This window comes from Miniopterus natalensis, chromosome 20, assembly GCF_054644295.1.
Source record: "Miniopterus natalensis isolate mMinNat1 chromosome 20, mMinNat1.hap1, whole genome shotgun sequence".
NCBI classification, from domain to species: domain Eukaryota; kingdom Metazoa; phylum Chordata; class Mammalia; order Chiroptera; family Miniopteridae; genus Miniopterus; species Miniopterus natalensis.
This window is the reverse complement of record NC_142100.1, coordinates 8413475-8435034: the sequence shown is the minus strand read 5'-3', so window position 1 is coordinate 8435034 and position 21560 is coordinate 8413475. Positions and strand designations below refer to the sequence as shown.

Below are 21560 nucleotides of genomic sequence, written 5' to 3'. Positions count from 1 at the left end.
TAGTGTACAGTTACGAGTTTTGACCGATGCCTCAAGTTGTATAACCATGACCACAATCCAAATACAACAGTCTCATGACCTCACCAACCGTCTCCCAATTCCTATGTAGTCAAATTTTCCCCTTACCCTTAACCTCTGGCAACCACTGATCTCTTCTCCTCCCCTAACTTTGTCTTTTCCAGAATGTCATATAAATGGAATTATACAGCCTTTGGAGTCTGGCTTTTTTTGCTCTGCCTAGTGCACCTGAGGTTCATCCACGCTGTTGTGTGTATCCATAATTTGTTCCCTTTTAATTTCTGAGTAGTAGTCCACTGTACGTATGTCCCACAGTTTATCCATCCCTGCCCGAGGGAGACCTGGATTGTTTCCAGTTTTTGGTAATTACTAATAACACCACTGTAAACATGTGCGTACAGGTTATTGTGTTTCCTTTTCACTTGGATTAATACCCAGGGGAGGGGATTGCTGGGTAAAATGGTAACATACAGTTTAGCTTTATTAGAAACTGCCCAACTGCTTTCCAGAGAGGCTGTACCCTTTGCATCCCCCACCAGCAACGTACGAGAGTTCCAGTTGCGCTGCATCCTCAGCGGCACTTAATATTGTCAGTTTAGAAAACTGTTTCCTGCCTAATCTTGCTCGTGGCCTAGTCTCCCCCTCTCGGTAAATGGCACCGCCGTTCCTCTGGTTGCTAAGGCCGAAAGCCCAGGCGTCACACCGCACTCTCTCGTAGACTGGATGCTCGGTCCTTCAAATTCTTTCAGCCCTAAACGTAAAGTACGCGCTGAATCCGACTGCCTCTCCCTACCGCACCTTCTCACTCTCTGGCCTGCACCGTGATCGCCTCTGGCCCAGGATATTCCGTGTTTCCTGATGCCTTCTTCCACAGAGTAGCCATAGCGATCTCGCAGTCACAGATCAGATCATGTCCTTCCCCAGCTCAGACCTCATCAGTGGTTTTGTTACATTCTTAATAAAATCCAAAATGTTTGCTTTAGCCTACAAGACCTTATACCTCGCTCACTCAGCCTTTTTGCTATTCTTTTTAATAGATACAGATGAATCACAATTTATTTAACCAGTTCCTACTGATAGGTATATGGGTCATTCCCCCCTTTTCGCTGTTATACACAGACTGGAGTGAACATGCTTGAACACAGATCTTTGTGCCCATTGCAAATAGGTCTCAAATTGTGGAATTGCCTGGCCAATATTTTGATAAATACTGCTTAATTTGTCTTTCTCAAAGATTATACTATTTTACACACTCACCAATATGTGAATGCCTGTTTCCCCATATCTTTGTCAACACTAAGTATTACCACACTTACAAAATATTTTTCAGTGTTAGGAAAAAATAAAATAAAATTAACTCTCTTACAAAAGAGAAAGCTAAGACTCTAGTGATTAAAAGTCTCACTTAAAAGTAGGTCACTAGCCCCTTCCTGTATTGATAAGCTCTCAGGTTTCCAGATTATGTTAGCCTGCTGAGTAAAGAAAGACAGAAATGGCAGAATTAAAGGAGTCAAGTGATGGTTTGAGATGAGAAGCATCTTCTGCCTGTATAAGAAAATGTTAGAATCTTTTTCAAGAAGTAGCATTTCACACTGTACACTGGGAGATCCCACACCACTGGCCAGGTGTCCTTATAAAATATTCCCAGGTGCTTTTTTCTTTCCGAAAAGGAACTTACAACACAAAACTTCAAGCGTTGGCATTGGCGGGAGAGTTACTGGAAGTCGTAGCCCTTGGTGATTTATTATTTAGCAATGTTGTGGTTTTGACTGAGTCTTACTAGTCAAAGAACAAGAGAAGTCATCTGCTTTGATAACTATGACTGGGTCCAAAACAGGAGCATAGGAATGAGTGAGAAGGGAAATGCCAGCCCGGAGGAGAGAGAGAACACAAGCAGGTGCTTCGTGACACTCGTCTCTTTGAACCCAGAGCCAGCGTGAGTGCTGTGGGCTCAGGTGCTTGCCCGGCCTCACCGCGAGTGGTCAGGGCCGGGCTGAGTCTCAGAGGGCAGCCCCCGAGTCTTCTCGACTTTCGTCAGATAACAAGATGGGCCTGGATGACGGATCCTAACGTGGCATCGGCGTGTTAGAGTTTAAAGGGTTCTTCGAAATGATCTGCTTTTACTCACGATGGGAAAGACAACACTGAGGCCCAGGGGATAAAATGGTTTACATTTAAAACTTGATACTGTTGAATCATGAAGAGGAAGAGCTTTTTTACTTGAACTTGAAAGACATAACATATTCTTGGACAGAAAAGGACTCTTGCCTGAGATTCCTAAGGCGGGAGTGTCGCATAACTAGTGTGTCTGCCACCAAACCATCCGCCCCCACATGCCCTGGCAGACAGAGTTAATCAGCTCAGCTCGTTGCTCAGCCAGGCTCCGACCCACGCTCCGAATCCTCCTCAACGCAGCTCTGTGGGCAGCTAGTCACAGTGCGGCTGCGCCTTCATGTGAATTAAATGCCTCTTGCACCCTCCCTCTCCTAAACGATGTACCCATGTGACTCAGTATGTGGTGATCAGAGCACAGGACCTCAAGCCAGAAGAACTTGGCTTGACTCCTGAATCTGCGTGTCCGAGCTCCGTGATCTTAGGCAAGTCGCTCCGCCTTTCTGGGACTGTTTCCTGGTCTCTGAAATGAAGGAGTTGAATTAAATAACCTTTAAGCATCCTTCCAGGTCTGGAAAGTGTTATGATTCAAGGTACACAGGCTTCTCAGGAGGCTTTCTCGGTTACAACCATGTGTTGCTATAAAGACCACAGGGGGCTCTCAGGCAGTTCGTATGTTAGATCTACTTTGGCTTTCTCCAGGATTTTCTGACTACTTCTTTTTCATCTGCTCAGTCCTGCTGACCCATAGCTCTGAAACCATAATTAGGGGTTCAAAAGAGAGAGCAGGGGAAAGAGTCCCTTAAAACCCAAGCACCTGCAGGAACCTTTCTGGCCGTGGGGGACTTGAATGGCCTCACTGGCCAGGCTGAGCACATCCGCACGTTTCCTGCCCACCCAGCCCTTAAGGGCCTTGAGCTGCTGCTCCCCCCACCTCCTTACGCTCTGGAGGCCCCCCCGTCAGACGGTCTCAGCAAGTGGTCCTCCGAGGGCCCCCGGCCTCCTTCCACTCCTGCTCCTTGGGTGACCCCGCTCCCTGTTTGTCTTCCAGGCCCCGCTTCCCTTCGGGCATATCCTCTCCTCTCCGTGATCACCAGGCAGCCCACAGTCATCTCTCACCTGGTCCCCGCCGCCCCGGGCATCTCCCAGCCGCTGTCCCGCCACCCCGCCGCCACTGCCGAGGCCGCCCCTGCTGAGGTCGCGGGCGGCGAGCCTCTGGGCAGCAGCGAGTCGGAGACAGAGCAGCTCACTCCCCGGCAGAAGAAACCCCGCCGGAGCCGCACCATCTTCACCGAGCTGCAGCTCATGGGCCTGGAGAAGAAATTCCAGAAGCAGAAGTACTTGTCCACCCCCGACAGGTGAGGACACGGGGAGGGCCTGTCGCAGTGAAGGCGCTTGAGAAGGGGAGGCTCCTTTTGCTCTCGCTGTGCCCCCCCCCCCCAGGACTGTACATGCAGAACCGTGTGGCAGGGTCTAATCCTTGGCCCACATCATCTCAGCCTCAGTTTAACAGCATCCAGCCCAGGGGAATTCACACCGGGCCCCGTAGGAACCTGTCCGTAGCTGCATTTGCACTCCTCACTGGCTCTCCATGTTTTAACTAAACTACACCAGTATAACCAGCAAGGTAAAGCTTAGCAGATGGTGGCTCAGGCTTGGCGTCTAAAGTCACTCACACTCAGGATCAGATGCGGCGGGACTGGATCGGGAATTGGGATCCATGCTCTCAGTCTCCTCACTTTCTTTTTTTTTTTTTAGATCTATCTTTATTGATTTCAGAGAGAGGCAAGGAGAGGGAGAGAGAGAGAGAGACATCAATGATGAGAGAGTCATCGATCGAGCCCGCAACCTGGGCATGTGCCCTGACTGGGAATCGAACCCTGATCGCCTGGATCCCAGGTCGACGCTCAAACCGCTGGGCCACGCCCGGCCGGGCAGTCTCCTCACTTTCCAGCTCTCCCTGGTCCATCTGCTGCCTGGCTCTTGATGGACGAGCTGGATTGATTGGGTTGAGGAGCTGTCAGATGTCCTGGGGAATTTGATGACTATCAGGTCAGAACCACTTGGCTGAGACCAAGGAGGACCTGGCCGAGATCCCTTCTTTAAACTTGAGATGCAGATGAGGGTGTGACTCCTGCTTTACTCAGAGGCGTTAGCCTCACCCCCTTGCTTTAATTGAGCATTTTAACTGAAAAATATCCTAGAGCGTCTGTCTTACCTTGTTCCTCAGACTCACTCTGGAGACGGCTGAGCTCATTGGGATCCTGTGTCTGTTGGGAGTGCCCTTCAGGAGAAAGGGGGGGGAAGCTCAAATGCTATTTAGTAGCTGTTTGATAAACATTTAAGTGAGATCTGCAAATCACGGACTAAAAGAGAATTTGTTAACTGAGCCAATTAGCTGAGCGCCCACCAGCTGTTAGCTGAGGGTCTTCTGTGCCGGGCACTATAGAAGGGATTATGGGTCCAGAAAGTGGCAGACAAAAGTCCTGCTCTGGAGGAGATCTCGGGAAGGAAGTGACTGCGATGCTACAGCACAGTGAGCTGGGTGCTGGTGCTGGCATGTTGCTGAAGGCAGTAGGAGCACAGGGATGTTGCTGAGCGTGTCAGTGGGGTTAGGGAGGGCTTCTCGGAGGAGGTGGTATTTCAGAAGAGCTTTCATTGCAGGAGGGAGAGGGCATTCCGCAGAGGGGATGCCATACCAAAGGCATAGAAGCATGCTCGCTGGGCATGCTGAAGGAACTGCAGGTGGTCGGGATAACTCCAGCCCTAGGTGTGTGGGGGGCCTGGTGGGAGAGGAGACTGCAGACGTGAGAAGAGCCTCGCATGCTAGCCAAGGACGCGCGCTTTGTCTAGGCCCACCCATCAGCAGCCGTTAAGAGCTGGAAGTGACGTGGCCAGATTTGCATTTCAGAATCCTCACGTTGGTGGCACCAGGATGATGGATTAGAGAGAAAAGACACCTGGGAGCGGGGACACCTGGGAGTCTAGGCACAGTCACTGGAGACCTGAGTGAGGGTGGGCACAGTGGGAAGAGAGAGGAGAGAACAGGCTGGAGCACAGTTTCGAAGATGGGACAGGATTGGCATTGCCGTGAGGACGAGAAACGGAGGCCGAGGTCCTGTGGCTCCTGGGCTGGGCCACCGGGTAAATAGGGATGCCACTCGCTGAAGCTGGAAGGCTGAGGGTGGAGGGGGCCTTGTGGGGAAAGAGTGAGTTCTGTTTGGGCACAAGCCTTCGGGGTGCCTTTGGGTGGATAATGGAGACAGTCTGTGAGTTGGGGAATTAATGGATGGGATCTCTAGGTATTAAATGGCTACGTTGATGCCAGTGTGTAATGAAGAGCTCACATACCTGGGAAACCAGGAGAACTGGGCACCATGTTTATGAATTGCTTGGTGGCATATCGAAAGGCCTTTAGCGCGCATGGGTCAAATTTTAGGCTTACTTTCTAGGAGTCAGAGAATTTCTTTTAACAGAAATGTTAGTTCCTAGTAAACCTCCTGGGGCTTCCTGATACCTGCCCAGGCACCCTCAGGTGACCTGCCCAGGACCCATGAACTCGCCTGGCGGGGAGGACACTGGCTGGCATCGGAGCTGCCGCCTTAACCTGCCCTCAGATGTTCCTCGCCTCTCTACGTGACCAGGGCCATGAGCGCTGCCTCCTCCCACGGCCCTCTCCCTGCGCCCCACTGTTTGTTTCTCCAGTTTCCTAGGTGACCCCATTTAAGTGAATATGCAGGGAAGTGAGACTTTGTAACGGTGGCAGGTAACGAGAGAAAGCTGATGACAGTGAAGTGTGTTCGTAGCCAGAGTGTGCCAACGGTGCATTTTTCCCAAGTGAGCTAACACATTTGCTAACGCAGTGGCAGACGAATCTTCCAGTGACGAGTGCACCTGATGGCCTCAGGTGAACCGGCTCGAAGGCCCAGTGGGAGCCGGGGAGGACCTGTCTCCAGGGACAGCAGGAGTCTGTGGGGCTGCCCCTGGGTCCTTGGTTCTTGATGAATGACCGCTTGGGAGGCAGTGCTTCCTTAGTGGGGAGAGCTGAGTGCTATGGGCAATGGGAGTTCATTAGCTTCAGTCTGTTAATCGCTTTCACTAAAACTGTCAGTTTTCAGTAGCCCTTTTACTGGGACGACCAGATATATGTGAATGCAGATTTAAGACAGGGTCGGAAGTCCTTCGAAGGAAGACTGCTTTTATTGTTGGAAGTTTCAATTGTACACTCTGGTCAAAGCAGGAGGATGGGCAGTGCACCTAGGAGTGCCAAGAGTTAGCACCTGGAACCTTCGTTGCCTGTAGCCAGTGCTCCTCCTGATGGCGAGATGTTGCTTGTTACCCCCCAGGTGGAGAAAGGTGCAGCTGAGAACCCACACCTGAGACTCCCCTGGCTCAGGCTGGTGGCTGCGCAGGCCTGTGTGAGATGACAGACCTTAGCTCCACAAATAGCAATCCTCGGAAACCCAGGATCTTCAAAAATGGTGGTCTCTGCTTATGCTGTCTCAAGGGTGCTCTCCCCAGTTGCGGTCTTAGAAGTCCACACTGGCCCACTGACCAGGACTGGAACCACAGGGAGGCAGCTAATGTTGGCTCCGGGCTTGGTCCTTCCAGTTGTTGCCCAGGTAGACCTGGGGTTCTTAGCAACATAGGTCAACAGGAATAGTCTGAGGACTGAGGAGTGAAGCCTTATTTCATATGCTCCACTCAGTTGTTTGCTACTCCTTGTGACGGATCATCCCTGCATTTTCTTCACAAAAGCTTGAGCAAGAGGTTCCCTTTGACAGCCCTAACTTGTACCAAAAAATGGTGGTGAAGCTGAGCCCCTGTATAGGAGGAGTGTAAGTCAGGTGTAAGTAGATTGGAATCCCTGCTCCACCTCTCACTCTAGGATTATCTACCGGGGGGCAGCAGATATTTTTCTGTACAGGGCAGGAGAGTAAATATTTTAGGCTTTGTGGGCCATATGGTCTCTGTCACAGTTACTTAACGTGAAGGTTGTAGCATGAAAGCAGCCATAGACAATATGTGAACGAATGAGCGTGTCTGTGTTCCAGTAAAACTTTATTCACAATAACAGCCAGCTGATAGGATTTGGCCATGGTTTCCCAGAGATTCTGGGAATAATTAACCCTATTTCACAGAGTTGTGAAAGGAAGAGGTAAGATAACACACTTTAGGGGCTTAGCACATAGCCTGGGGCACTGTGGTACTCGGGGGACCGTTGGTCACTGTGTTGTTGGAAATTGCTCCAACCACACACTTCCCGGGAATGGCTTTGACATTCAAGACTTTTCAGAAGGCTACAGAGAAATGCAAAATCGTGGTTAGCAGTATAATGGGAAACAGGAGGGCCTGTGGATTTAATATTTCTTCTGGAATCTGGCATTATGACAATTTAGGGAAGCTACCAGGGGTCAATCCATCAGAAGGTGTCTTTGAACTTAGTTCTGGATTTAGAATGTGATAGGCACTTTCGTGGTTACAAAAGAAGCAGAAGATGTACTTTGCCTTGCAGTCGAGTTAGGGAGGTAGAAATAACTGATTCGAAGCAATTAGAGACCAGCTGAGAACTTGGAGCCACCTGGGTGGTGGCTGACCCACGGGAGGGTGGAGAGGAGACAACCTGCATGAGCTGGGGAGTGTCCAAGAGGCTCACATGCAGGTAGGTGGGACTTGAACTGGATCTGGAATGATGAATGGGATTCCAATAAGGAAAACACGGCTTTACCTTTGCTCCCTAGTTTGGATTCTGGGTCAGAAAAATTCCTTTTGTATAGAATCAGAGTAAAGATTCCCAGTAAGGAAAAAGACTTTGTAATGAAGGCTCAAATTCGTTTCGGATCCAGTGTAGACAGTCCTGGGGTGTGGGCATCCATTTCTAGCTTCCCAGAATTTCATCCATAGGATTTTTGAAAGGAAAGCAAAGCTCTTTGAGGAAGAATTGGTTTAATGGGGAAGGTCTGAATTTTAGTAGCAGAGCCTGGCACCAGTTAACAGGACCCTATATCTACTGGCTTTTGTGTCTTCTGCCTTCTAGGTTGGACTTGGCCCAGTCTCTGGGACTCACTCAACTGCAGGTGAAGACTTGGTATCAGAATCGCAGGATGAAATGGAAGAAAATGGTAAGAAAGAAGAGAGTGAGTCCAGCCATGTGCCTATCGCGGCAGGACAAATCCTTCCTGCAGGGCTGCGAAGATGCGGGAAGGACCATTTGATGGTTTGGGCTCCAGCGGTTGGGAGGCCTTTCATGGTGTCGGCTGGGAGGGAGGCTGTGTGTACAGAAGGATAAGCCATTCCTCCTGACCTGGATTTCCTGACCAGAAGGAGATTCTCTGCCAGTTTCCTTAGAAATAACAGAAAGTGAAAGCCCACAAGTTTCTCAGTGGCTAGATTTAACCCCACCTGCTAACCTTTTCAAAGAATTTCCCTCCCCCTCCCACCAGGAGCTAAGAATAGAAGTCGGTACTCTGTTTATAATGACATTTAGGGCACATCTGTTCTTATAGCTGTGTGTCCTCTGATGCAGCGATTCTCAAACTTTAGTGGGCATCAGAGTGACCTGGGTAGCAGGTGAAAATGCAGAACTCCAGGCCCCTCCCAGGTTCCTCCGATGCACGTGGCAGAATGACTATGGTTCTAGGATGGCCCAGCTAATGAGTTGGTCCATCTTTGTTTTTTAAATGAACTTATTAGAATAGATATCACTAAAAAAAGAACATCTATATTTGAGGAACTCAGTTTCCATAGTAGTTCAAAGTAGTTGAGTATTTCATTTCCAAGTTTGCAAAGGGACAAGGTCAGACCCAAAGGAAAGGGGCAGGGGAGATGAGGGTGGGAAGACCTCTGCCCTATTCTTTAGAGACTAGGCACACCAGGGCCTCTGACCCGGGTCTCTGTCATATTCTTGCCAAATCTTACTGGCCCTTTCTCCTCTCATATGGACCAAGTGGTCCAGGCCTGCCTGATAATGTTCTAATTTGCTAACCCATCTGATCATGAGCCATTGTTTCTAGTTCTTGCTTTGCCTGCTAACAATGAGAAATATAAACAAACAAACAACAAATGAATGTTAAAGGGGAAAAGTAGAGAAAAGCCAACAAGGCAGCATTTATTATATATCCTGAAAGGAATTTCTGGGCGAATCTCATCATTTCCTCTGGGGGCCCGCCTTGAAGATGGAAGGATTTTCAGCTGGAGGTGGATTGGCTCACGAAGTGCTCTCAAAGTGAGGTGGAGGTTGCAGCTACATGTACAAACACAGATCGCATGAATCAACACACATGCAGTTCGTGTCTCTTGTGAGCCATGCCTTGTCCTAGGCACTGTAGGAAGTAGCGCAATAAAATATAACCCTTCGTGGAATTTATGATCTAGTTGGAGAATCAAGGTCCAGGAAGCAGTTAGGGATGACACTTTAATGAAGTACTGGTTTTTTATTTAAAGATTTAGTTCCTCGTAAGAGCTCAGAAGAGAGGTGTTGGGGACAGCTGCAGAGAGAGGCTAGAATTGAAGGATGAGTGGGATTCCATGAAACACGTAGTTACTCCAGAACTTCTAAGACACCCCTGAGACATGGTGGAAACCTTTCGGGGGATTGATCTCTGGAGGAATCAGGTTTGGGAGTGAGAAACCCGGGGCTCTGTTCCCATGCTTGCCCCTCCCTGGCTGTGCTTTTGGGCAAGTCCCTTTACTGCTTTCTGTGCAAGTTCCACCGCCCACCTCCTGCCTCGTCAATCATCACCATCGGGATCAATGTCTCCCGAGTGGCAGAGGCATTGTTTAAATTGGTTATCAGCGATCTTTTCATGAGTCAGATGGTTAGAGAACTGACAGCCTGCCATCTCTGCCAGCACCGCCCAGTGCCCGTGGGACCGTGCATGTGCCCTGGCCTCTGATGTCACTTGTTTTTCACCAGCTACTATGCAGCCCGCACAGTTGTGGGCCGGTTATTGATGGTTATCAGTGTCCTATAGAGCAAGATGGGAGGCATTTGGCAGACTTAACCTCAGAGAGCAACCCACAGGCCAACCAAATTCAGGTCACTTGAGGAAGCAAGAGTGCCAAGTTTTCAGTTAACTTTAGCAGTCGTTTACTGAGCGCAAGCGATAGAGATGCAAAGATAAGGCACACACCGTCCATTAAAAAATAAAATCAGAAAAGTTATTCAATCAAGTGGGGGGGACAGACCTGTAAACGAGTAATCATACAGAGTGATCGGGGCAGTAGCAGAAGCATCTGCAGGGTTCAGAGGCAGTATAGAGAAGGGAGGGCTTCATGGAAGAGGTGCCATCTTAATTGGCTTTAGTGGATGACTAGAAATGTGCCAAGTGAAGGTGGGAAGAGTATCACAGGCGGAAGAAAGGGACAGAAGTATTGGGGGCCACTGGAAGTACTTCGGAGTGGCTGGAGCTGACACGCCGGGGATGTTCAGCGCGGGTCTGAGTTCTGACTTTCCCAGAACAGCGAGGCTTTGTTGGGATCTGATTGCTTCATGGACTTTCCTGGTGAAACTCTTTCAAGGCTGTCTCTTCAGGTACTGGGAAGGAAAAGAAAAAGGTAATTGGGTAATAAGGATGTCTCAAGGCTAGTAACCTAATTGGAACTGGAAAAAGATTAGTACTTGATTCTCAGAGTTACCCACGCGGCTGCCAAGGCCAGTGCTGCCAAAACCGAGATAGCATCTCGGACTAGTTCTTACCGGTCAGCATTTGTAACCTATAGCGGGTTGGGTAAATTCAGTCTTGCACGCGGGATGGGACACTATTCCACGTCTGTTTGGCTTTAGTTCCAGTAGGACTCGCAGTGTTTTGCAACAGGCTGAGAGAGCCTCATTAGCAGTGGTCTTTTTCGGCTCTGAAATAATACAACAGAATTCTGCTCTGGGGTGGGGGGGATCCAGATGGATACTACCCCCCTCTCCCAGTCACCGAGTTGGGTGGGTCACGTACCATGTGCCTTCATCATGTTTTGCAGCAAAAGTTCCCAGATAATCAACAATTCTGTGAAACTGCTACCAGTTGGGGTCTATGTCATCTTGGGCAGGTTGCTTAAGCTTTGGGTACCTGTGTTCTCATCAGTAAATGCCTAATATATACCTTATAAGGTGAGCCAATCCTTGTAAAACTTAGAACTGTGCCTGCCACATAGTATCTAACCAAGAAAATATTAGCTGCTGCTCTTCTCATATTATTATTTTAAAAATTATTCACCTATCCAGAAAATCCGTATCTCTAGAGAATCCAGACTTTTGGAGGCCAGCAGAAATAAGCCAGGGTCGTGGGACTCCAGTTAAGAGCAGCCTTGGGTGTTTGTCTTTTCTCATTTCCCACACGCCAGCCTCGCCCCGTCAGTGCCTTGGCGTCTGGACCTGTGACATAGGGGAACAGCCCATCTTCAGGTGGAGAAAGCCTGCTAAACGGGGTCCCGGGAAGAGATTCATGCTAGAGAGTCAGAGCTGGCTTCTCGGGTCCCTGGGCACAGTTGTCAGTTACATGGCTCTCATTTCCCCCATAGAGCTGCAGAGAAAGATCGAGAAGAAGGAACACAGAGCACTCCCAGTAACAAGTTGTGGCCTGGGGTCTGCTGGGAGGTTGGGTAATAGCAGTAAATACTGGAAAGTCAGGAATAACAGCGGCACATTTTATATATCCCTCGCACATTACACACAGTGAGATGCTGGGAAGAGTGTTAGATTCGAATGGTCAAGGGTTTTGTGTTCAAATCTTGGCCCTGCCCTCGGCTTGCCCTCTGAAGGTGATGAACCACCTCTACCTGCTCAGCTCAGGTTCCTGTCTGAATAATGGGGGCAGTGGACGTCCCCTCCCCATACTGACTTTCTGGGCTCTCTAGTCAAGCAGCCTGTCCCCCACCTAACCACCCTGGGAAGGAAGCAAAGGCCTTGTCCCGATGCCCTTAGCAACAGGACATGGGCTGTCTCGTTTTAGAGCGCAGAGGAGGCTGTCAGTAGGCACGGCTGATAGAAGTAAATGATGTGCTTGGAGTTTTTCCCATGGACATGTGACCTTGTGTGCAATGGGATGTCGGGCCTCTCAGGACCAAGGAGACTAAATTGGCTCTAGGAATATTTGGGGAGCAGGGGGTCCCGGGGGAAGGGCCACAGGGTGCATGAGAATGGTGTGGGGCGGTGGTGAGATAATTGCGTGTGTCATGTGTGCTGGGAGGCAGGGGGCCAGAGGTCGAGTGCGGAAAGCAGCCAAGTGTGTAGTTATCTCCTAATTATTGCTGGCACTGGAGTGTTTTATTCCATTTAGAAAATGGTGCGATTGTTTTGAATTTTTGGGGTGTGTGTGTGTGTGTGTACTGTAGGAAAACAGCCAGGTGGGGTCGATCCAAGCCGCGTGGGTGGCGCTCTCTAATTACTGGGCTGGACTTTCTTTTGCCAATTAGGTGGCTTCCTCAGACCTGCCCTTTTATAACATGATTACTACATGGGGCAACTTAATTTTGTATAACCTCTTTCATATCGAGTGGGGCTGCTTTCAACATGTAAATTCCACCTTGGCACATTTGGCGGCTTTCAACAGCCTGCGCTGAAGTCAAAATCAGATACTGACTCATGTGAAAATATGTATACAGATGTCTTCTCTCCAAAGGTGGAATCTGTCAACGTCTACACCTTGTTAGAGGTCCCTTCATATAGGTGTGTTTGGGTGGAAAGTACAGTGGTTGGGCAGATTCCCAGCTAAAAGGTGGTGTTTACTGAGAACTTATGGTTTTCCTCATACCGCACACAGAAGTTAACTCGAGGTGAGTCATAGACCTAAATGTGTAAGCTAAAACTATAAAACTCTTAGAAGAAAATACAAGTAAATACTCATGACCCCGGGCTAGGCAAAATCTTCCCAGATTAATACCAAAAGCACAAATAAAAGAAAAAATAAATTGGATATCACCAAAATTAAAGACTTTTGTCCTGTGAAAGACATCATCAAGAAAGTGAAAAGACAACACACAGCATGGGAGAACATATTTGCAAATCTTGTATCTGGTAAGAGACTGTATCCAGAATATATAAAGAACTCTTGCAACTCAATAATAAAAATAAAGTCAGATTTTAAAAAGGGCAAAGGAATTTTGTTTGTTTGTTCATTAATCCTCCCCTGAGGATATTTTTTCTGTTGCTTTTCAGAGAGAGTGGAAGGCAGGGAGGAAGGGGAAGAGAGAGAGAGAGAAACATCAATGTGAGAGAGACACATCGACTGCTTGCCTCCCCCACGCGCCCCGCCAGAGGGCGGGAGCGAACCCGAAACCCAGGTACATGCTCTTGCCTGGGAATCAAACCTGCAACCCTTCGGTGCGCAGGCCGATGCTCTAACCACTGAGCCACACTGGCCAGGGCAAAATGGATGAAGGATTTGAATAGACATATCTCCAAAGAAGACATATAACTGCCACATGCAAAGATACTCAACTTCACTTGTCATCAATGAAATGAAAATAAAAAAACACACTGATACCACTTCACACCACTGGGGTGGCTTTAATACAAAAAGCATAACAAGTGCTGGTGAGGATGTGAACTGGGTCCTCATGCGCTGCTGATCGGCTGTAACGTGGTGCTGCTGCTTTGGAAAACAGTGTGCAAGTTCCTCAAAATGTTCAGCGTCCACTTACCATGTGAACCAACAATTTCACTTCTGGGCATGTACCCAAAAGAAGTGAAAGCAGGGACTTGCGCACGTATTTGCACACCCGTGTTCAGAGCAGCACTGTTCACAATAGGCAAAAGGTGGAAGCAACACAGGTGTCCATTAGCTGATGAATGGGTCAGCAGAGTGTGATGTGTCCAGACAGTGGGTGTTATTCGGCCGTAGAAAGGAAAGAAACACTGGCACGTGCTATAACATGGATGTTCCTTGGAAACATGAGGCTAAGTGAAAGAAGCCGGTCACAGAGGATGGCGTATTATATGATGCCATTCGTTTGAAATGTCCAGAACAGGCAAGTTTGTAGAGACAGAAAGCAGACTGGTGGTTGCCTAGGGTTGGGGGGCAGAGATTGGGGAGAAATGGGGAGTGGCTGCTCATGGACATGGGGTTTCTTTTGGGGGGTGATGAAATGTTCTAAAATTGGGCTCTGGTGATATTTGCACAATTATGTGATTAAAAATTGCTAAATTGTACATCATAAATGGATAAAATGGATGGCATGTGAATTATATCTCAGTAAAGTTTTGTGTGTTTTTTTGAAGGACTATTGTTTACCAAGTTACTACGTCTATTCTTACAGCTCAGCACCAGGGAGCATTCTGTGGCTGTTTCGGGAAGATGTAGGCAACAAATATTTCGTGACTGCATAGAGAGTCAGTTGGAAGTTAGATGCTTGGGCTGCAAAGAGCAAGGGATAGATGCAGGATTTACCTTCAAGGAGCTTTTGTGCGAGTGGGGAAGATAAGAGCAAGCTAGGGAGGTAAGCAGCAAGCATATATGCCACTCCTGATTACCTGTGCCAGCCTTTCGCACTGGCTGCCCAGAAAATCAGCAGCCACGCCACGCCAGCATTGAGTCAGCGGAGGAAGGAGTGTGTTATATTCTAGAGTAACGTAAAGATATTTCTAAAATTATTCCTATCTCATTATTTTCGGGTAAGTCACAAATTGGGGTAATAAATGTGCAAGTCCTTTGAAATCCCAAGGCCATTTCACTCTTATTTCACTCGCTTTCTTTGGCACAATGGGAAGGCCTGCTGCGAAAGATTACTTCATTCAGTAATGGTTGTTGACTGAGTGGGAGAGACAGGCAGGTGAGCATGGAAGGACTGTCCTTAATGAAAGGACAGTCCCTGTCCTGTTCTGATGGAGAGAGTACAGTGTGCTCAGAGGGAATACTGTGGAGGGCATTTAACTTAGACTTGGGAGCTCAGGGAAGCCTCCCAGGAAGAGCCTATCTAATCGGAGTTAACCAGGTGAGCAGGGTGCCAGGTATATTCTGGGCAGAAGAAATCTGCCGTTCAGGACAGTTCTGGTCCTTCATATACATATCTGTCCATCACCCTCACCAGCACCCTGTGAGTTAAGGTCTTATCCCCATTTTACAAGTTAGGAAACTGAGGCTCAGACTCTTTAAAGGACTCTCCCAAAGACAAAGGTGGTAAGCAACAGAGTTAGAATTTAATCTAGTTATTCCACTGTCAAAGCTGGAACACTATCTACTACGCTCTACTTCTTTGAACAATATACCACTGCATGTTTTGGCATCTTCAATCTTTTTAAAATTTTTCAATTACAGTTGACATTCAATATTATTTTATATTAGTTTTCAGGTGTGCAGCATAGTGGTTAGACACTTAGGTAATTTACTGAGTGGTCTCCCCAGTAAGTCACAATATTTTCAACTCTATTTCCTGTGCTGTACTTTACACCCCCATGACTGTTGTGTAACTACCAATTTGTAGTTCTTAATCCCTTTACCGTTTCCAGCCAGTCCCCCACCTCCCCTCCCATCTGGCAACCATCAGTTTGTTCTCTGTATTTATGAGTTTGATTCCGTTTTGTTTGTTCATTTATTTTGTTTTTTAGAGTCCAGATACAAGTGAAATCATATGGTATGTCCTTTCTCTGTCTGATTTATTGTGACAACATGATCCATCCATGTTGTCACAAATGGTAATATTTCATTGTTGTTGTTTTAAAATATATCTTTATTGATTTCAGAGAGAGGAAGGGAGAGGGAGATAGAAATATCAGTGATGAGAGAGTCATCGATCGGCTGCCTCCTGCATGCCCCCAACTGGGGATCGAGTCCGCAACCCGGGCATGTGCCCTGACCAGGAATCGAACCTCGATCTCCTGGATCCTAGGTCGATGCTCAACCGCTGAGCCACGCCCGGCCAGGCATCATTGTTTTTATAACTGGGTAATATTCCATTCTATATATGTGTCATCTTCTTTATCCAATCAGGGGCACTTAGGTTGATTTTTTATCTTGGCTATTGAAAATTGCATTGCAATGAACATAAAGGTGCATAGTGGTATCTTTTCAAATTAGTGTTTTGGATTTCTTCAGATAAATACCCAAAAGTGGAATGGCTGGGTCATATGGTAGCTCGATTTTTAATTTTTTGAGGAACCTCTACACTGTTTTCCATAGAGGCTGCACCAATTTGCAACCCCACCAATAGTGCATGAGGGTTCCCTTTTCTCCCTGTCTTCGCCAGCACTCATTGTTTGCTGATTTATTGGTGATAGCCTTTCTGACAGGTGTGAGGTGGTATCTAACTGTGGTGTTAAGTTACATGTCTCTGGTGACCAGTGGTGTACAGCATCTTTTCATATGTCTGTTGGCCATCTGCATGTCCTCTTTGAAGAAATGCCTATTCAGGTCTCCTGCCATTTTGTGTGTGTGTGTGTTGAGTTGTATGAGTTCTTCGTAAATTTTGGGTATTAACTCCTTTTTGGGTATATTATTGGTGAGTATCTTCTCCCATTCAGTAGGTTTCCTTTTTGTTTTGTTGATGATTTCCTTTGCTATACAAAACTTCAATGTAGTCCCATTTGCTTATTTTTTTTCTATTGTTTCCCTTCCCTGAGTAGATAAATCAGAAAAAAATATCACTAAGAGCAAGGTCAGAGAGCTTACTGCCTATGTTTTTCTTCTAGGACTTCTATGATTTCAGGTCTTACATTTAAGTCTTTAATCCATTTTGAGTCTGTTCTTGTTTATGGTGTAAGAAGATGGTCTAGTTTCTTTTCTTTTTTTGCATGTATTTGTCCAGTTTTTCCAACACCATTTATTGAGTAGATTGTCTTTACCCCATTGTATGTTCTTGCTTTTTTTTTAATAGATTAATGGGTCATATAGGCGTGGGTTTATTTCTGGGCCCTCTATTCTGTTCCATTGATCTATGTGTCTGATTTTATGTCAGTAGCATGCTGCTTTGACCACTGTAGTATAGTTTGATATCAGGTAGCACAATACCTCCAGCTTTGTTCTTCTTTCTCAAGATCGGCATGGCTATTCAGGGTCCCTTGTGGTTTTATATAAATTTTTGGATCACTCATTTAGTTCAGTGAAAAATGCTATCGATACTTTGATAGGGTTTGAACTGGATCTATAGATTGCTTTGGGTAAAGCATTTAATCCATTTACATTTAAAGTGATTATTGATAGATATGTTGTCATTGCCATTTATTATTCATATGTATGTTTTTTTTCTGTTCTTCTTTTTAAAAAAGTCCCTTTAACTTTTCTTGTAATACTGGTTTGGTGGTGATGACCTTTACCTTTTTCTTATCTGGGAAGCTTTTTATCTCTCCTTCAATTTTAAACAATAGCCAGTTTGGGTAGAGTAGTCTTAGTTTCAGGTCTTTGCTTTTCAGGACTTTGAGTACTTTGTGCCAATCCCTTCTGGCCTGCAAAGTTTCTGTTGAGAAATCAGCTGATAGCCTTATGGGAATTCCTTTGTAGGTATATAACTGCCTTTCTCTTGCTGCTTTTAAGATTCTCAATTTGTCTTTAAGCTTTGCCATTTTATGAAGTGTCTTTCTGTGGGCCTCTCTGTACTGCCTGGACTTGTATGTCTATTTCCTTCTCCAGGTTGGGGAAGTTTTCAGTCATTACTTCTTCAAATTGAAATATGCTAATTTGTAACCTTTTTTTCACACCAAAATATTAATATTCCCCATGTTATTAAACATCCTCCTACTTAATAATTGTAATGGTCATCAAGTATTCTCTCTTTGGGATATACTATAATTATCTACCCAATCATGGTGGGACATTTAGAGTAATTTTTTTCCAATTTTGTCATGAATATTTTTGCAGATCGATTTTTGTCTTTGATGACTTTCTTAGGCTAAATTATTACAAGTGGAATTTTTGTGTCAAAGTATGCACATTTTAAAACATTTGATTTGAATTTTCAGGTTTCCCTTTGAAAAGTTGTAGCAATTACAACTTGGCACAGGAGTATGAGTGCTTATTTTCCGGCTTGCTACAAATATTGTCTTTTTTTTAACTTGTCGACTTCATTGATACCACATTAATATTTTAATTTTTATTTCTATCCTCATTATTGAGTTGGATTTTTTTATGTGCGTTTGATCCTTTTATTTAATGCCAAAACGTCTGCAATATTGGCTTAAAGTGCACTGAGCATTTAAAAATGCAGATGTGTTTGTAGCCTGGAGGTGACAGGTTGAAGGTCCTTTTTCCCAAACTCTGTCACTGCTGTAAAGGGATGACATGGGTGCTTCTGAGTGGTAAAGTGGAGGGAAGGAGTTATTTCTTGGATTTAATGATCATTTTCCTCCCATGTAGGTTCTTAAAGGTGGCCAGGAAGCACCCACAAAGCCCAAAGGTCGTCCCAAGAAGAACTCCATCCCCACCTCAGAGGAGATTGAAGCTGAAGAGAAGATGAGTGGCCAGGCCCAGAGCCAGGAGTGCCCCACGCCCTCGCAGGGACCGGAGGAGCTCTGTGACACGCAGGAACCTAAAGCATGCGCTGTCCCCTTAGAGCTGGCAGAGCCCCCAGGCCAGCCGCAGGAGTTGCCAGTAGCCTCTTCCGAACCCCCACCATCAAGCTAAAATAAAACTCTTCGAGGGGAGGGGGAAACTGGGGAGAAGGGAAAGAAAGGAGGCAGGAGAACAGGAGAGAAAATCTTCCCAAAGCCTGGTAAACTGAGGGCGAAGAGAGCCAGCCACCTGTCTCCCTCCCTCCCTCCCACAGGCCTCCTGGCGTTTTCATGGCAAGCATTTGAGAAGACTTGCTTGCCATAGGCCTTTCTCCTCCTGAAAGGATGCCTTAGCCACAGGATGCCCTTACTAAAGGGACACAGTGCCTTGGAACTGCCTGCCCCAGCTGGGTGGCGGCCTGGGACCCGCAAGGGCCCCGCCTCGGGCGGTGGAAGCCACCCTGGCTCCCTCCCCCGGCCCCTGGGCAGCCAGGCAGCAAAGCAGAAAGGGGGAGGGCGCGGGCCGCTTGCCCAGGCTCCTCGCTGACTCAGCACTTATTTCTGTAGTTTTAAAAAGAGAATTTAATGTTTTGGTTGTTGTTTGGGGGGGGTGGTTGATGAGGGCGGGCTGAAAAGAGTTGGGGGAAGGGAGTTCTGAGTTCTTACCGTTGTTTCTGAATAAAGTTTGTTTGTTTGAAGACACGTGTGCCTTGGAACCCATTCTAAGATGATCCAGGTGACTTAAGAACCCATAAGCCTTGTTTTTCTTGCTCCATTAAGTTGCCATCGTCAAAGCTGCAATGCAGATATGTTAAGATAACTTTTATTTTTTAATTAAAAATCTTTCAAAAGGGTTGGGCGTATTGTTTCTTTTGGGGAGTGCATTTTACCCTTTCTGAATATGTCTTATGGAGAGACCCAGAGACAGGGCCCGGCTCCCTGGGCTTTAGTTTCCCAGCTAGGAAAAAATAAAATAAAAGCCTGGGCCCGGCCAGTGATGTCTCAATGCAGAGAGCAAATGTCAGACACACCAAGACGCCCTTGGGTGCGGACGGAGCAGGGTGGCTGGGCTCCGCTCCCCTCCCCTCCCACTGCCTCCTGCGGGGCCGCTCCACTGTCAGGTCCTGAACAGCCTGGGCTTCCAACTGCAAAAACTTTTTATGCCTTTTTCAAAGACATAATCCACTTATTTGCTTCAGATATCAAGCTGTGTAAAAAGAGGTCTTGCTTTCCCTCCTGTCCCCTCTGTGCTCTGCCCTCTGTCCCCTGCAGGGAACCATTTTTATCGGTTTCTTGTTTACCCTTCTTTACCAAGTGTGCACTTGGGTGACGGGTTCTGCAACTTTTAACAAAGGAAGACTTGAGAATGACTTGGCTGGGTGTGCTCTGTGATTTTTAAGTTCAAAAGGATGCCCCACTTTTCAGAAGACCCGGGAAGAGGTGGGCTCCAGACCTCCTGAAGTGAGGACTCGACTCCCATCTGACTGTCCTGCAGATGGCCCAGAGGCTGGTCCCACAGGGTTGGCAGGATCCTCCGCCTTGGTGTTCACTGGTGACGTCCTACAGGGCAGAGCACCCATCCTGTGGACTGTCCGTTATTAATTACATGGTAACTGCCCAGCGGGGCTCAGGGAATATCAACTGACTTTAATAATGGCCTCGACTAGGAAGCAAAATCCGTTACTAGTTCTGTAACACGAATCATATCATTCTTTTCGAAGTGAAACAGGCGTGGCCTGCTTGCTTTCAGCACTCTGGCCGCCCGCTTCCCTGTTAGCGGGGACCGTCGGGAAGCGGCTGCCACCTTGCCCTTGCGGAGGCAGAGCCTGCATTGCTTTCGCAGTTGAGATCAACAAAGAGAGAGCAGTTTTGTCCTTTAACTCTTGTGAATAGACAAAGGAGGGGAAGACTTGGCCTTCGAGAACCAGTCTGTGCAGACCACACCCAGTGTCTGTGCGAGGTTTCCTGTGTGCTGCGTGCAGAAGCCGTCTCCCTCACCTCCAGCCCACCCCACGTAGTTTCATGATCTGCCTACCAGGTGGTGTCACAAGGGCCAAAGCATGTACTCGGTGGCCAAAGTGAGCGGGTGGATCTGTGCCAACTTGAGTCTCACTCCTGAGGAATTGTTTTGTCTTATTTACCCCTCTTGGCCTCCAAGGGCCCTTCATTTGGATTCTGTGTTCCCACGATGGTGTTTGGTCCCTGGTCCTGGACTCTCATACTACCATTATCGCAGGTGTTCGATAGTGACCGTCCTTGTACATGTACATGTGACACACAGTTTTCCTGCGCCTGGGTCCCGCCACTGTTTCTGACTCCAGCCCTGAGTCTGTGGCCTCTCATCTTTGCTACTGTTTACTGTCCCCCGGGATTGAAAGGATTTTGGTGGAGGGTTTAAGACCTTGGATCATCTTTCCTTCTGTTGGGAAGCCCTGAGCCCAAGGTCAAGTGCACTTACAAGCCTTGGGCCTGTCCTCTGGCCTCAGCTCTGTGTGGCGTTGCCCTGTGACAGGCTGGGCCAGGCTGGGCCTTTGGAATGCCAGAGGGCACTGACTCGGCGCCAAGCCCTGCTCCCTCCACCTCAGTCTTTCCCTTTTCCCTCCAGTTCCCGAGACTCGAGATTCTCGAGACAGCATCCAGAACCAACTCCACAGGCGTTCCATGAATCCAGGTAAACAGGTCGTTCTGTGCAGAGCCTTCGTTTTTATTAAAAATTTTTCATGTTGACATTACTGCAGGTGTCCCCCATCCACAACCACCCCCTTTGCCCACCTTCCCCTCCTCCTGGCCCCCCTTCCCTTGGCCTCATCACACTATTTTCCATGTCCCTGGGACATACACATATGTTCTTCACCCTCTTTACACAGCCACCCACCCCTGCCCCTTGGCTCCCCCAGTCTGTCCACGTAGCCATGCTTCTGGTTCCACTTTGTTCACCAGTTTAATTTGTTCATTAGGTTCCGAGCCCCCCGGCAGCCAGGAGCCCCCTCCGCGAAGCACTTTCCCTCACTGGCTCAGC

At 47.5% G+C, this 21560-nt stretch overlaps 1 protein-coding gene across 1 annotated transcript in view; it reads left to right on the top strand.

The window, feature by feature from the left end:
- The window catches only part of BARX2 (BARX homeobox 2), a 65017-nt gene extending 46161 nt beyond the window's left edge, over positions 1-18856 (top strand). The window contains exons 2-4 of the mRNA XM_087828386.1: positions 3182-3488; positions 8168-8252; positions 18408-18856. Of these exons, the coding sequence (XP_087684512.1) occupies positions 3182-3488; positions 8168-8252; positions 18408-18674 (659 nt within the window). The 3' untranslated portion in view covers positions 18675-18856. The remainder of the gene's footprint in view (positions 1-3181; positions 3489-8167; positions 8253-18407) is intronic.
- Positions 18857-21560: the final 2704 nt, after the last annotated feature.